This window comes from Phoenix dactylifera, unplaced genomic scaffold, assembly GCF_009389715.1.
Source record: "Phoenix dactylifera cultivar Barhee BC4 unplaced genomic scaffold, palm_55x_up_171113_PBpolish2nd_filt_p 000085F, whole genome shotgun sequence".
Lineage (NCBI taxonomy): Eukaryota > Viridiplantae > Streptophyta > Magnoliopsida > Arecales > Arecaceae > Phoenix > Phoenix dactylifera.
Genome location: NW_024067677.1, coordinates 1446951 through 1462772, shown reverse-complemented (window position 1 = coordinate 1462772; position 15822 = coordinate 1446951). Strand labels below are relative to the sequence as shown.

Sequence of the window (15822 nt, the reverse complement as noted above, 5' to 3'; positions counted from 1 at the left end):
AATCGCATGAGCAGGTGGCGTGTCGAGACCACTGCTCGGAGGGCGTTGAGACCTGGCCTTCCGAAGATGGCATTGTAGACCGAGGGCAGACGTATCGCGAGGAAGCTTATCCCCACGGTACTTTCACGGGGGGCGAGCCCGGCTGTGACCAGGAGGTCAATCTCGCCCTCTACTGGGACTGAATCCCCAGTAAATCCAACTAACGGAGCATTCATCCTCCGTAGCTGCTCTTTTGTCATCCCCATTTTGCAGTAGGCATCAAAATACAAAACATTCGCCGAGCTTCCATTATCGATTAAGATGCGTTTTACATCAAATCTATTTATAATCATGAAGATGACCACAGCATCATCATGGGGAGTTTCGACTCCCTCTAGATCATCATCTGAGAAAGAGATGGCTTCTGAGGTGCGCAGGCGCTTCGAGGAGGTTCCTTCCCCCGAAGCTTCTCCAGCCGAGGCCCCGCCTCGGATGGTGTTGATGGTGCCGGCGATGGGCCTGTTGGCATTTGAACCTTCAGGCTGTGCGGCTCCTTCGGCTGGCTTCTTTTCTTCACGCCGGCCTCGCACAAATCGATCGAGCACCCCTCGGCGGATGAGTGCTTCGATCTCGTTTCGGAGCTGATAGCAATCCTCGGTATCATGGCCGTGATCCCGGTGGAAACGGCAATACTTCCGGGGATCACGCCGAGTTCTGAAATCTTGTTTCGGAGGTGGGAGCCGGATGCAATCTCGACCCTCAATCTCCATGAGGATTTCAGCCCGAGGAGCAGTGAGGGGAGTATAGTTTTCATACCTCCCTTCGGATGCACGGGCCCGTGGTGGGAACCTCGGGCGAAGCGGTGACCTTTGCTGAGGCGGTCCCCATAACCGGGGTGGACTCTTCAAGCGGGGCGGATTTTTAGCCCGACGCGGGGACGGGCTTCTGGGCTGGCCATGCTCCTCGCGGCGTCTCTTCTGTTTCTTGGGGTTCTGCTCGGCCCCGCTCCGCCTAACAGCCATGGCTTCTTCAGCCTTGGCGTACTTCCGTGCCCGAACAAGCATCTCGGTGAGGTCCGCAGGGAAATTCTTCTCGATAAAGAAGAGGAACCTGTAAGACCGGGCTCCAGTCTTTAGTGCTGACATGGCAATTGACTGGTCAAGCTCCCGGACTTCCCATGTTGCGGTAGTGAAACGGTCCAAATACTCCTTGAAGGATTCTCCCTCCTTTTGTTTGATATCAAGGAGGGAGTCCGATGTCCGCCGCTGGGGCTGGCTGGCGGCAAAATTGCCAGCGAATTATCTGCCGAGCTACTCAAAAGAGGAGACAGTACTCAGCTTCAGCCCGGTAAACCAAAGCCGGGCCGGTCCTCGGAGTGTTGCTGGAAAGGCCTTACACATCATGGCCTCCGAGGCTCCTTGTAGGGCCATTAAGACCCGATAGCTTTCCAAGTGGTCGAGGGGGTCAGTCCTGCCGTTGTAAGGCTCCACCTGGGGCATTTTGAACCGCAGTGGGACTGGTTCGTCCTCGATCTCCGGGGAGAAGGGGGACTTCGTGGTGAACTCGAAGTCACCATCACGTCCCGATTTTCTTCCGTGGAGTGCCTGGATCTGGCGCTCCAACTTCTCGACCTTCTTATCGAGTTCATCATTCTGGAGGACCGCTGCGGCGGTTCGTTCGGGTGCAAGTTGCCCTGGAACCGACTCAGCCTCCGAAGGTTGCGGCCAGCCTCCAGGGCCTCTGACTGGGTGTTCTCTCCAGAGGGAGGCCTGGACTTGAGAGTCCTGGCCTTGAAGGGGGAGCCCGCTTGTAGGGGGCTCCGGTTGAACTGGAGCCGGAGGAAGTGGTGCCGTCGGGATGCCCCTAGGTTGCAAGCCTTGGACAGCGGTAGCCAAGGCTTGCACCTGTTGCACCAGGGCATCAAACTGCTCCGGCCGAACTTGAGGAGTTGTCTCGGCCGGAGGCGGCGAGTTTCGGACAGAATGTTCAGGACTAGTTGGAGGACGTCGAGAGGTATTGGAAGCCCCTTTACTCCTTAGCTTCATAGCAGCAACTCGGGCCCTTCCTCTAGCGCCAACTGTTGCTGGAAATTGGACCCGGGGGCTGCCGCGAACCGAGGGGGGAGGAGCTCCGCCGCAGGGACGGTGGACGGCAGTGGCGTCGCCTGGCGGCGTCCTCCTGGCGAGTCCTGCAAAAAAGCCGGTGGCCGGGCTTTCCGGCGCCGGCCCTCCGATGCTTAAGTCAGAGGGGGCTAATATGTGAGGGGAGTCAGGAGAGGAATGTTTGTTCTGTATGTATTTGTGTCCGTGTTGTATTGTCTCCCTCCCCCCTTCCTCCTAGGTCCCCTTTTATAGGAAGATATTATGTTACCTGGGAGGTGACGGGGGGATTTGTCCTTTTTTGTGATAATTGAGCACGATTTCGCTCATTAATGGCGTAGTGGAGAATAAGGCCGAATCAGACCGGAGTCAGGGAGTTGTCGCGATTGATCGGACCCGTTGGAGTGGTTGAACCGTCGGCCGTTGTGGGCCTGGGGTTCGTAGATGGTAAGTGCATTAATTACCGAGTGAACCGGCGGTCAGAGAGAGCCATACGCTTTGATGGTTCAGCGATCCGGAGATCATCTTGAGCCGTGTTCATTTAATGACTGAGTGCATCGGAGGCCTGAGGGGGCGTCATGCATTAATGATAGGTCGTGCCAAATACCCACGGAGATCTCGTGCCTTGAAGGCTTAGAGATGGTGGCAGGTTGTAGTGGAGTTGTCAGGTCCCTTAGAGGGTTAGGCGGGGATTGAATATTTGGCTAAGGCACGGGCCCGGCCCGAGTTTCGAGCCGAGCTGGTTGCCTAAGGGAATGTCCTGTGGCGGAGTTGCTTTTGGTCGGCGCTCTCTGGTCGGCTCTTTCTAGTCGAGCGCCTCTGGTCGGCGCTCTCTAGTCGAGCGCCTTTCTGGTCGGCGCTTCTTGGTGGGGCGCCTTTCTAGCCGAGCGTCTTTCTGGTCGGCGCTCTTTGGTCAAGCGCCGCTGGTCGGCGCTCTTTGGTCGAGCACCTCCGAGGCGGCATGACTTGGGTTTTTTCCCCAACACCTTAGATTGTATTTACTATTATTATAGATTAGAAATTTATATATTGTATAAATTACATTGTTTATTTTTTTCGGAAAAGACATATTCCAATATTGGTAGAGCTGCTCGAGCATCACAGATTGTTCCTCACACTTTAGGCTCCATGAGTTATGCGAGGCGTAGAGCTGAATTCTTAAGTTTTTTTGAAACTCTTTAAATTTATCTTAAATTATTCTATCATATAGCATGTATACTCTTGAAATATACTTTTTGTTGTAGATGGATGATAATGGGAGGGAGCCTGGTAGGGTGGAGTTTTATAAGATGACTCACATCCACCGAGATGGCATCTTTGTCCGGAAGGAGTCAAGAGATATAGTTGTATGTATTCATCTTCGACTTGTGCTTTATTTTTTTTTATTTATAAATTATTGGCATACATTAATTTGAATTTTTTTTGAGAGATATAGGATAGGGCAACATATTTTATTTCAGAGCGCGTCGGGGGGTCATCATCATCCGACGCGACCAATCATATTGAAGCTCAAGTGCTCGCTGAATTGATGGGCCCAGAGCGTTATGGTCGAGTGAGGGGTTACGGCGTTGGAGTTACCCCCACTCAGTTGTCTTCAGTGGGCACATATACAAGCAATGCCAGAGAATCTAATAATACTGCAGAAGTTCGTCATTTTCAAGCAACTATTGAAGAGCTGAAGCAAAACCAAGCAAATTTGCAGTCTCAGCTTACGAATATTTCATCCATGTTACAACGATTTCTCCCTTCTCAGATAAATAACTATATATATTTGAATACTTTATATATTATCAATTATGATATATGAGTTAATGTATCACATTATTCCTAACTTCTAAGGTTTCTTTTTTTTGGTAGATTTCTGATACTTCAAATGCTTGTAGAGATGATGATGGAGCGGAATCCCGTCCCTGATGCATTCTAGATTATCTTTTATGAGTTTAATATGTATATGTTTCTTATTTTTCAGAGTACATTGTAATTTGAAACTTATTAAGCAAATTTTTAATCAGATATGACAATATTCATATTTCGAATGATCTGAGTGTTTGTCTCAATGTATCAATGTAATACATGTTCATATTATTATAATGTATGTTTTGTAATGTGTATTTTATAATATGAATTGGTGTTTTATTTTTTTTTTTGAAAAAACAATTCCCGACGCTTTTAAGCGTCGGTAAAAAACGTCGTGGCACCACCGGCACGCTTATGCCAACGCTTCAAACGCTTATGTTAGCGTCGGGGAAAGGGATTTGCAATTTGCGACGCTATAAAGTGTCGAGGAAAACCAGCAGGAAACCCATGACGAAATTGTCCGTCGGGTTATCGCTGACGCTATATAAGCGTCGGTAAAGCCCGATTTTTGCCGACGCTTTCCTCCTACGTCGGCAAAAACTTTTGCCACTCTGGTATCTCCGACGCTTGGTGTTACGTCGGCGGTACTTTAGCCGACGCTAAGTAGCGTCGCCAAAGGTCCAAAAAAGCATCGGGATGGGTCCTTTTTCCTGTAGTAACCGAGTGGGTTGATCTGCACCGTCCACATCTCGAATTTATCAGAACATGGCCGGCTAGGTTCTGAGCATTAACAATTAGAATAACAAAGTGAATACATACAAAAAAAAAAAAAAAGAATACAGCTTAGCAAAATCAATGGACTGCGTTGACTTGGTTCTCCGTTTACTGCATGCACGTCAAGTAGTGCGGCTGAAAAATATTCGAGCAATATTCAAAACCATGGAAGAAGACTGTTCCGTCGCTACCGCGCGCTCTAGAAGAATGGACCTATAGTAGGCCAGGAAAATGACCACCACTCAGCTCTAATGCCAGTCACCCACGCAGAGTAAACCCCAATCTTTAGTTGCCAAACAACCATGAAAAAGCACTCGCTGCTTAATTAACGGCTGATGACCTGAAACATTCCCTGTTTTGCTGTCTGACTCACATGGCTGTAAACCACTGAGGAAATTGGTGCATTCCCTCGCCACCTCCCCCACAGAGAGTCAAAAAAGCCTGCGGCATTCGTGCCTGATCTTGGCCACCACTCATTATTTAACGTTGGTGGAAGGGGTAGAAACCTATAGAGGAGAAAATGACAACCACCCAAAAGCTTCTCCACCTTCTCTACTTCTTCACCTTCCTCTTCCTCCTGCCTCTATCCTCCAACTGCACAGACCCTCTTGGCAACTTCTGCAACAATAGCAACAACATCACCAACGGCCAAACGTCCGCCAACATCAACCAAGTCGTCGCTGAATTACTCGCAAACGCTTCTGTCAGCGGCTTTGCGACAGCATCCTACGGCTCGAAGAACGACCAAGTCTTCGGGCTTGCTCAATGCCGAGGCGATGTGAGCGCCGATGGCTGCAAGTCCTGCCTGGCTGACGCGGCTGAGCGGCTGCCTAAGCTGTGTCCGAAGCAGGCTGACGCCAGGATATGGTTTGATTACTGCTTTCTACGTTATGACACCAAAGACTTCTTCGGAGAATTGGACACCGGGTTTGGGATATTTTACTGGAACGTCGAGAATGTTACTGAGCCGGAGAGATTCGATGCCGAGCTGGGGAAGCTGATGGACGGGGTGAGGAAGCAGGCCGTGGCGCCGGGGAGTCGGGGACTAGGGAAGGGAGAGTCCCAGTTCTCAGATTTTGTGACCATCTATGCATTGGTTCAGTGTACCGACGACTTGTCCCGGCTCTCCTGCGCACAGTGCCTGGCGATCGCCGAGGCCAACTTTCCAAATTTCTGCCTCCATAGGAAAGGCTGCCGAGTGCTTTATAGCAGCTGCTACGTTCGATACGAGCTTTATCCTTTCTTCTTTCCTCTTGATTCGAGCAAGAGTATGGTAGGTACGTCCGCAATGACTGTCGTGTATCCCTGACCATTCTAGTTCTTCCCCGGAACCTCAATCCTATTAAAGATTATGCCGATGTTGATGTTGCCAAGTCATTACTGTGTTCATCTCGAAGTCAAAGTCCGAGTTGCAAGCCGATTCATGCAAGAGTTAGGTGAGGTTTGCAGAAGGGCACTATCACAAACCTTGTGGAGTATGTTAAGTCTGATTCAAACTCTATAATTTCTACGTGACATTGGAAACAGCTCGATAGAGTTCCCTATCTTGAGATATTATATTATTTTATCTTCAAAAATGTTCCACTATATATGTCTTCAACTTTCATTGGTTCATAGACTTTTTCTTGCTTCTACATCAACCTATGCACTACGACTTATAAAGGTAGAGTAAATAATAAAAATTAGTTTTTCTCCATCGTGTATCCATCATCTAATGTGAGGCGTCTCCTTCTCCTCTCTCTCTCTCTCTCTCTCTCTCTCTCTCTCTCTCTCTCTCTCTCTATATATATATATATATATATATATATATAATGTGTGAGTCCGATACACATTAAGCAACATAATACTCTTGATCCTAGGATATCACCATAACAAAATGGTATCAGAACAAGATTCAAGAGAACTTTAAAATGGCAAGCAGCAGTCTGAGTTTTTGTTCTTTGCAACTAGCAATCGCGATTCTCAAACAGAGATAATTACGATGTGTGAGGTGTGAAGATGAAGACTCCATTCCTCTTTCACAATCATTGGGATATATGTGGGTAAGAGGTACGATGAGAACGGCTTGACAGCTGATGCATGGAAGATGTCAAGAAAAAGAACTACAGAGCATTGCACTTCATCTAGTAGGGTGTGGATGAAACCATCTTCCATCTGAGTTTCAGCCTGGATGTTCCCATCAAGCATGGGTTACTTTGAAGCAGGAGTTTTCTGGTAATACAAAAGTAACAAAGGCTTAAAACTTTAATCTCTTAGAAGAAAATTTGAGAATGTACTTGTTCAAGTGTTCAAGAAGGTAAATCTGCGCATAATTTCTTTTCAAAAATTTTTGAGACTGTTGATCAGATGCATGCATGTTTATGGTGAAGCTACTGAAAATGAAAAAGTGGTTGAAAAAAATATTAGAAGTGTATCTAAAAGTACGATCCTATTGTTGCTGCTATAGAAGAATCTAAAGCTTTAAGTAAATTTTCTTTTAATGATTTTTTTGGTTCTTTGTAATTATATGAGGAAAGATTACGTGGATCGCGTGAAAAATCTGTTGAGCATGCTTTAAATCTCAATAGAATTTGTCAAAAAAAAGGTGGTATATATAAGCAGTCTAGATAAAACTATGTATCTTGGGAATGTGGTCGTGGCCAGAACTAAGAGATGGAGGTATAAATGGTGGCTTCAGTCAGAGGAACAAAGGGTCAGATGGTTAGAATCAAAAAATTCGGGAAGGTAATGGTCGAGTCCAATTCCGAAAAACATTCAGTGTCATTATGACAAGAAATCTGGCTACGCAAAAAAGTTTTATAAACTACAACAATATATGCTAAATTTATAGAAGAAAAAGAACATTAAAAAAAAATCAAAAAATTTATTTATACTGGTTTTGACACCACACCACCGGTGATTAGAATAGTGGTATTTAGACACAGTTGCCACTAGTGGTTAATAATAATAGTTTTTTGCACTTTATGTGACCCATGCCACTGGATTACGTGGCCATAGCCTATTGATGTTAAGATTTTAGTATCAGTTTTTTATGAAGATGATAATAAATTTTGAAATAAAAATATATTTATTAATGATTTATTTTTTAATTATTATTTTGTGCTTTAATTAAAATTTTGACATTCTTTGACCCCACTCTGAGGTTTTATGTTGCTTACTCGGCTAGTATAGCTCATTACTATTTTTTTCTGTTTTTCATATTTAAGATGTATAGACGCATGATCACTTGGGACTTAAGGAGTGCACTAGATTCTTAATGATTTTTTCAGTTATTGGCATTTTAGTTAGAGTAGTTAGAAAATTTAATTTGATTTATGTTATTAGTTAGCACATGGTAATTTAAAATTATTTCAACAACTATTTGAATAAATTAATGCTTAATAAATTTTAAGGATTTGTCGTTACTTTGATATATTTAGTAGCCTTACATGCCTGTACAGTCCATCGTTCAGGCATGCGGTATCTGCTGCGCTCCGAGTTTGGGGCGTGATAAGAACCTTTCGAAAAGGAGAGAATCTTGCCACTACAAGAAAAAGGGGCTTTGGCGATGCTTTTTAAGGCTTTTACCGACGCTTATAAGCGTCGGTAATTTTCTTCCCGACATTTTTCAAAGCGTCACCAAAGCGTCGGCTATGTCGGGGTGGAAAAAAAATTGCTGACGCGTTGGAAAAGCGTCGCTAAAATCCGTCTAGCAACGCTTTAAAGTGTCGGGTTTGACTCATGTTTTTTAAATTAGTGACGCTTTAAAATGTCGTCGTAATTTTTTTTTAAAGAAAAAAATATAAAAATATATTTTCTTACCGCAACTTGAGGGGGGCATCTCCAAGAAAACCGGAAGAATTCCGACGCGAAGGAGTAAGCCGCCCTGATCCCCAAAAAAACCGCCGCCAAAGCCATCGCCGTGGCCGCCGTCGCCTCCTCATGATCCCCGTCATCTCCGCCTCCGCCGCATCCGCCGCCAGCGCGGGGGCGGGCGATCTGGATGCTTCTCGAATGGAAACGGCGAGCTTGGCGAGATCTTTCTGGATTCTTTTCTGGGACCGGACAGAGGACGCGACCCGGGCCTTGTCGCGCCACCGAATGGCGGTCAGGAGCTCGGACTGGGTTTCTTTGAGGGAGATGAGGACGGATCGGAAGGAGCCGTAGGCATCGACGAAGCGGAGGAAGTCGTCGAGGAGGCGGTTAGTCCAGGGGGTGGAGGAGCGGCGGCGGAGGGTGTCCTGGGCCTGGGGGAGCTGGTGGAGGTCGTCGAGGGAGGCGTGGAGGAGCTCGATCCGGGCAAGGCCGGCGCGATCCAGTCTGGGGAGCTAGACTCCGGCTCCAGGCGGGACTGCGAGGACAGGAGGGCGCGGATCTCGTCCTCGAGCGAGGCGAGAAGGCTTTGGCGATCTGCTTCACGGTCAGCGGGACGGCACCCTGAGCCCCATGAATCTGAGATTGAGAGCATGATCGAGAACAAGGATTTAGAGGTCGAGACATCGAGATCGCGATCTCTACAGAGAGAGAGAGAGAGAGGCAATGGGTACCTTGGCGGGGGAGGAGGAGGGATCGGGGGCCTGGGTGGCCTGAGAAGGCATGAAGCCGACGACGGAGAAGAGGAAAGAAGCTCCATCGAACTGTCTATGAAGCATGACCTCTCTCTCTCTCTCTCGCTTCTTGGAAGGGATCTGATCGAGAATCGGAAGGGGGTTAGAGATTTGTAAGGGAGGGGGTTTGAGGGATCAGGAGGGGGGAGGGGATTTGTAGAGAGGAGGGGGAGGGGGCGAGCGGCGGAGAGAGAAGGGGAGGGGGGGCGGCTGGATGGGTTAGGGATCGGGAGGAATTTGTAGCGAGGAGAGGGGAGGGGGGATAATGGCCTCCGACGATGCTTTCTAAAGCATCGTTGGGAGGAAAAAAAGAAAAAAAAAAAAAGGGAGATGGCTTCGGTTGGGGGATTTTTTGCTTCCGCCGATGCCCCAAGCTACGGCTTCCGACGACGCTTAGAAGCGTCGGCGGAACCTTTCGCGACGCTTGTAAGCATCGTCTTAGGCCAGACCTATTGACGCTTTTTAAAAGCGTCGGCAAATTTTGGCGCTTAGCAAAAATTATCGACGCTTCTACTTAGCGTCGGCAGACAAAAGTCGGGAAAGGTAGTTTTTTCAGTAGTGTGCCTTTGCACATGAGAAAGAGAGGCCATCAATGCCTAGATCGCTGCTGTTTGTTGGTGCATCTGGAAAGAACGGAAGAGCAGAGTCTTCAGATTCGTAGCCTTATTAGCCATGGAAATTGCAAACAAGTAACCATTGTATACTGAGGCTAGACTTCAGTCTCAATGGATGAGGCAGTGGCTGGTATCTCGCTTCAACTTCAGCGCTCAACAACCCGAGTGAATCCCAACCAACCAGCGGCAGCAGAAATGGCGATATCAATCAGCGTCAAATGGATGACCCTTAGAAGCCACAAAATCAGTGGCAGAAGCTTTCTTGAGATTCACAAGAGTTCTACCCCCTTACTGAAAGTTCATCCTACCGATCCCTGTTCACAAGCTGCGAAGATAGAAGTGGGAACTGGACCAAAGAGACGTGGGAATCATCTGCAGGTTGGAACATCGCACACTAGATAAATACCACATAGTACCCGTGGGACCTAAGAGCTAAGACCCCAAAACGTGGTTCAATCCGGGTGTCCCTAAAACAACCCCATGGCCCTTCCCATATACTTGTGGGTCCGCCACGACAATATTACAATACCACCCTTCACCTTGTGCTGACACCTAAGTATTAATAAATTTTCATGGAGGAGTACCTTACTCCATTACATTTCCTCAAAAAAAAAAACAAAGTGATTGGTACAAAACACCCAAATTTGTTGAATGAATTTTACGAGTTACCGTAGCATTGCCCTTTGATCTTGATATATGGATAGACAAGAGCTTTCAAAAATAATGATTATTTTGCCGGCAAATATTTTTCACATATCAGCTATGCAAAGGATATTGATGCTACTTTTAATACTCCTGGGTTGTTCCCTTTATTAACTTGATGTTGTTCCTCTAATCAACTTGAGCTTTTGGACTAGAATTCTAAAATAATTATATATAAGGATTTGAATCACCATTTTTTGATTTTTTTTTAAATTTGTTTGTATATTTTTTCCCACTTCTGTCTATTACAATTCTAGCGGTCTGCAAATAAAAGCTTAGATTGCATAATTTTAATTCTTTTGTGAATCTATTATTTCTAGCGGCCGTCTAGGCACTAAGAATGTGGAATTTAAATTGGTGGCAGTGGTGGTGAAGGCAATGGTGCAATCTCAATTGATGGCCCAGATGAAATATATCTTGGAGGTGGTGGTGAAGATCAAGGTGGAAGATCAATTGGTAATAGCGAAATTATGATTGGTCGGTCGTGGTGGTAGCAAAGTCTATATAGGTGCTATATGTATTGGAGGGCATGGTTGCAAGAGCCTATTTTTATTTTTGGGCCTGGGCTGGCCACTCGGCCACATCACGTGCTCGGCACATGTGGTAGAGAGGAAAACTCCCGATTCCGATTTCTCTCTCTAATTCTGCTGGAAGGAGGAGTCTAAGCCTACCATATTAAGCCTGATTTTCATTTATAAAAGAGCCTTCTTTCTTTTCTTTGGCATCCACCTTGGGAGTTCTTCCATTAGAGGCATAAAACTCTAGATTCTCCGTGAGAGGTGCCCGAAGTTTTCACTGTCGATCCCGCCGGATGAGCTCGCTGGAGGTAAGTCCTCGTTCCCAACTCCTCTCTTATCCTCCTTTCAGCTGTTAGGCCGTCGTTTCCACCTTGAATCCGGCCTGAGAGTCACTACATTGATGATAAATAAGGTCTCCCTATTTTTATTTTTTTTTCGGTCGGTCATCATCGGGCGTGGCACGCCACCAGCATGCTTTGGTCCGTTGACTGCTGGGGTCACCAACCCCAAGCGGCCGCCGCCTCCGAGCACTCTCCTCCATCTGAGAAGAAGAAGAGAGAGAGCCTCATGACTATCTCTCTTCTCTTATTTTCTCTCCCCTCTCTCGTTTCTCTCTTTCTGTCTCTCTCTCTCTCTTCTTCCTCTTTCCTACTTTATCTTAGTATTTTCTCTCTCTAGCTTGATCCAAAAAAATTTTGATTAAAGGGACTCAGAGGGTAGTCTTGGGTTACCACGTGATAGTGAACTCTTTAGTGGACTAGTAGAGGATTTCATGTTGTCATATATCTTGGATAAATTTTGATGTTGATTTGGTTATGTAGGAGCATAATATTTCGGTCAAAAGGATGTTGAGCAGAGTTCTGTGCACCCCGGTCTGTAGATTCCAATGTGGGTAGGTGATTAGTTTGTTTGGGTTGTCAGCAAAGAGGTAAAAATTCTTGTACACTCGCCTGCATGATTATAGATATTTTGTATATATATGTATCGTATGCTGATGATCAAGATAAGTAAGATGCAAGAATTCTTTTATGATGGTTTCTATATTAAACTATATTTTGATCATATATGTTTGTGATTGATAGTATGATGGATGCATATATGAGTATAATTTACACTTGCATAATTGGACTAATAGATATGGTACTATGGACTAATCATGTTATATTGATTGCCCCATTACAGGCAGAAAATGTGACACTTATCAAATGCCTCGTCACAAGCTGGAAATGTGACACTTATCGATTGCCTCTTCATAGGCGGGAATGTGATCGTGGTTAGTCTAAAACCGAAAATAAAAAGAATTGATGTATGGGTGTGAATTTGATTGAATGAATAAAGACTTTGGGTTGATTTCAATGGTCCTTGGGCTGATCTCGTTATCATCGAATGCCCCGTCATAGGCTAGAAATGTAATGAATGCCCTATCATAGGCTAGAAATATGACGAATGCCCTATCACAGGTTGAAAATGTGATATTGTCGAATACCCCATCACTAGTTGAAAATGTGATACTATCAAATGCTCTATCACAGGCTAAAAATATAATATTATCCATTGCTCCATCACGGGCGGAAAATGTGATCAAGATTTGGCCTAAAGTTGAAAAGATAATTAATCTTGGATCTGAATCAAGTTAAAAAAAGTGGAATGAAAAGTATTGAAAATATTATTGAAGATTTATGAGATATCGTATAATATATCACTCTTGAGCGGCTGGTTTTCTATTGACATTTGATGGATATATATATATATATATATATATATATTATTTATTCGAGCATTATTGATCGACGGTTTGTGATTTCATGATGTGTGCGTCGATTTCTTGCTATTTTAAATCATATATTATTGTGCTGGTGGGGACATGTGGAAATTTTTACTGGGTTAATTATAAAGCTTATATATCTTGTTGCATATTTTTTTAGAGTCACAGGATGTGTAGATTTTGGATGGATTGATATGGAGTTCGAGCAACAGTCATTAGCTAGTTAGCTAGTTTATTTTCTGATGCCAATGAATAGTTAAAATTTTTATATTTGAATATTTGAATTATTTGAATCATGATGGAATAAGTAGTTGGATCCTTTTATAAAAATTTATGGAATTCATTGGGAAATTGTTTATTTAGGCCTTGCATGAACTTTACGGCGCCACTCTTAGGTTCATACGGGCATGTCATATGGTCAACCTAGATGATGAGTTTTGGGCATAACAATAATAGTGGTGGAATTAATATTGGTGGAGGTAGAATTATTGTTAGTGGTGGTGGCGGCGATTTTTTTGCTTCCATCGGATCTTGATTCTACAGTTGAAATTTAGAAGTTCGCTATAGTTGAAGCTTATGACATGGATGAGATGTATAACGCCCATGTCATGCATGCTGAGTCCCATGAAATTAGTGAAAAAGTCACTGGGGCTCATGACATCGAAGTCACAAAGGCTCCTTGTCAAGTGTCCGGATATATTGATGCCTCCACCAAGGACTGATCAGATAGTAACCAAAAAATCCTACCCTCTTGATGGGTTACAAACTTTGCAGCCATGATAAAATTTAATGCTAAGCTTGTGGTGTTTGTGTCAGTTTAGTGGTCTTGCATAATCCAAATCAGGGTCTTTTCTTTGAAGGTTTTTTCTTTGTTCCAGTATTTAATTGAGTAAGAGTACGTTTGTATGCCCAAAAAAAAGCAAGTGTTTGTTTTTTCAAGAAAAAAATTGACATTTTATCTACTTATGTTTACTTGTATTTGTTTATCTCCATTTCATTTTGACTTTTAAATTGGTAGCAATCACTTTGCAAGAGAATTGAAATGAAGTATCTTGTTAAAATTCTGTGAAGTACTCAGACATCATATATTAAATTTTGGCATAAATTATTGAATCTTTTGAAATCTTGCATGCCAATTTGTAACTGTTGCGGGATTTTTTGGGCCCGCGCAACAGCATAGCCCACGCCAGCCGAGCAGAGAAAGAGACCGCGTCCTTCACAAGGTATTGTCCGCTTTAGGCGCGCCTGTACGCCAGGGGGTCCGCGTAGGTACTGCCCCCACCCTCACGGTTTTGTCTTACAAAAGAGCCCTTATGAGGAAAGGGCTTCGCCCTCCTCATTATAAGACATAGAACCTTTCCGCTGTTAGCCGATGTGGGACTATGTTCGGCCCCCCCACAACATAGCCTCCCCAGCGGGAAGGTTCAGTGCGCCTCCCAATTTCGGAGGTGGCCTGCGGCAAGAGGGCGCTTCTCACAGACGGCGCCATCTGTTGCGGGGTTCTTTGGGCCCGCGCAACAGCATAGCCCATGCCGGCCGAGCAGAGAAAGAGACTGCATCCCCCACAAGGTATTGTCCGCTTTGGGCGCGCCTGCACGCCAGAGGGTCCGCGTAGGTACTGCCTCTTGGCCGTACGCCACGGGAGTCCGCGTAGGTACTGCCCCGACCCTTACGGTTTTGTCCCACAAAAGAGCCCTTTCCTCACAAGGGCCCTTTTGTCCAACAAAAGGGCTTCGCGGACGCCCCCCCCCCCCCCCCCCCCCCCCCCCCTCTCATCTTTCATTTTTTTTTCTAAACTTTATTTTACTTCTTTATTTTACTTTATTTAGAAACACTTGCTAGGTCAGGAAATGGAGCAGGAGAAAGCTTGTTAGCCTTTTTGATTTTGAGATGAGAGGGAATCGAGTGGGATTCAAAATTATTCTTGAAACCAATTCCTCTAATTGAATTTCTAAAAGTTAATCATATCTCAACCAATTTATTTTTCTTTAAACAAATTTATCTTGAGAGTATCCGATTAATAACAATGCAAGTCCATGATTTGATGTATTTTGGTCATTTAAGTGGTTGGAACAAGATTATTTATTAGCTTCATAATAGCATGCATCAAATTGTTCATATAAATAAAAACATGACAGAAAATGACCTGATCACAATTGCACGTTTCCATGCCATGTACTCCCTTTATTTAACTACATCATTTGTCATGGAATCATAGCCATATGCTACTAATTATGTTTATGGCACATGCAAAATACTAGTTCACGTAAACGCTCAATGAAGTCGGCATCATTGTCACAGACTTTCCATCAGAAACCATTAAGACCTTGCATTTTCTTTCCAACATTCATGCTTCCAAAATCGCCCCATTCTCGAAATTGCGCAAAGAGAGAGAGAAAGAGAAAAGGACATCTTGAATTATTCGATCTAGCCTTCTTCCATTTGTCTTGAAGAACAACAAACCTAGTGCTTTACCTTGCCCTTTGCCACCACTCCTTTAAAGGAGCTAGTCGTCGCCTTTGATGCCCCTCTCAATGACTCCAGCATGGTGGCAGCAGAGGGTTGTTAGATCTTCGACATCTCAATCCCAGAGGCTGAGCTGCAAGCGGTTTAGATGGGATTGTAGGATGGGCGATGTGTACTTCGGACGAGTTCCATCCTCTTGGAGGGAGACTCGACCACAATAATTAGCTGGGTTCGAAAGGGCCCTCATAACGATGGAAGAGTTCATCCTTTGCTCCGTGACATATGATTGATGATGAGGGAGGGGGTGCTCTTTCGAGCTATGCATGTATATCATCAGGCCAACGGGGCGGCGGACTGGGTGGCGACGTATGTTGTGAGCCACTCAGAAGACACATTTTGGGTTGGTGAGGACGATTTGCCTGGTGCTTTTCGGGATCTTTTGTATGCAGATTCTTCTAGGTGCATTCGTACCCGTATAGTATGAAACACCTGCCTTAGCAAAAAAAATAATAAAAATGACTC

At 45.0% G+C, this 15822-nt stretch overlaps 1 protein-coding gene across 1 annotated transcript; it reads left to right on the top strand.

Annotated features, from left to right (window-relative positions):
- Positions 1 to 5169: 5169 nt before the first annotated feature.
- LOC103706215 (cysteine-rich repeat secretory protein 55-like) lies at positions 5170 to 6265 on the top strand. The gene has a single exon (XM_008790255.3). It carries the CDS (start codon positions 5170 to 5172, stop codon positions 5956 to 5958), a length of 789 nt encoding a protein of 262 aa, XP_008788477.2. The 3' UTR covers positions 5959 to 6265.
- The last annotated feature ends 9557 nt before the right edge of the window (positions 6266 to 15822 follow it).

What these genes read in the sequence shown, in the direction of transcription:
- LOC103706215 (XM_008790255.3), top strand. Translation starts at nt 5,170, where the DNA reads ATGACAACCACCCAAAAGCTTCTCCACCTTCTCTACTTCTTCACCTTC.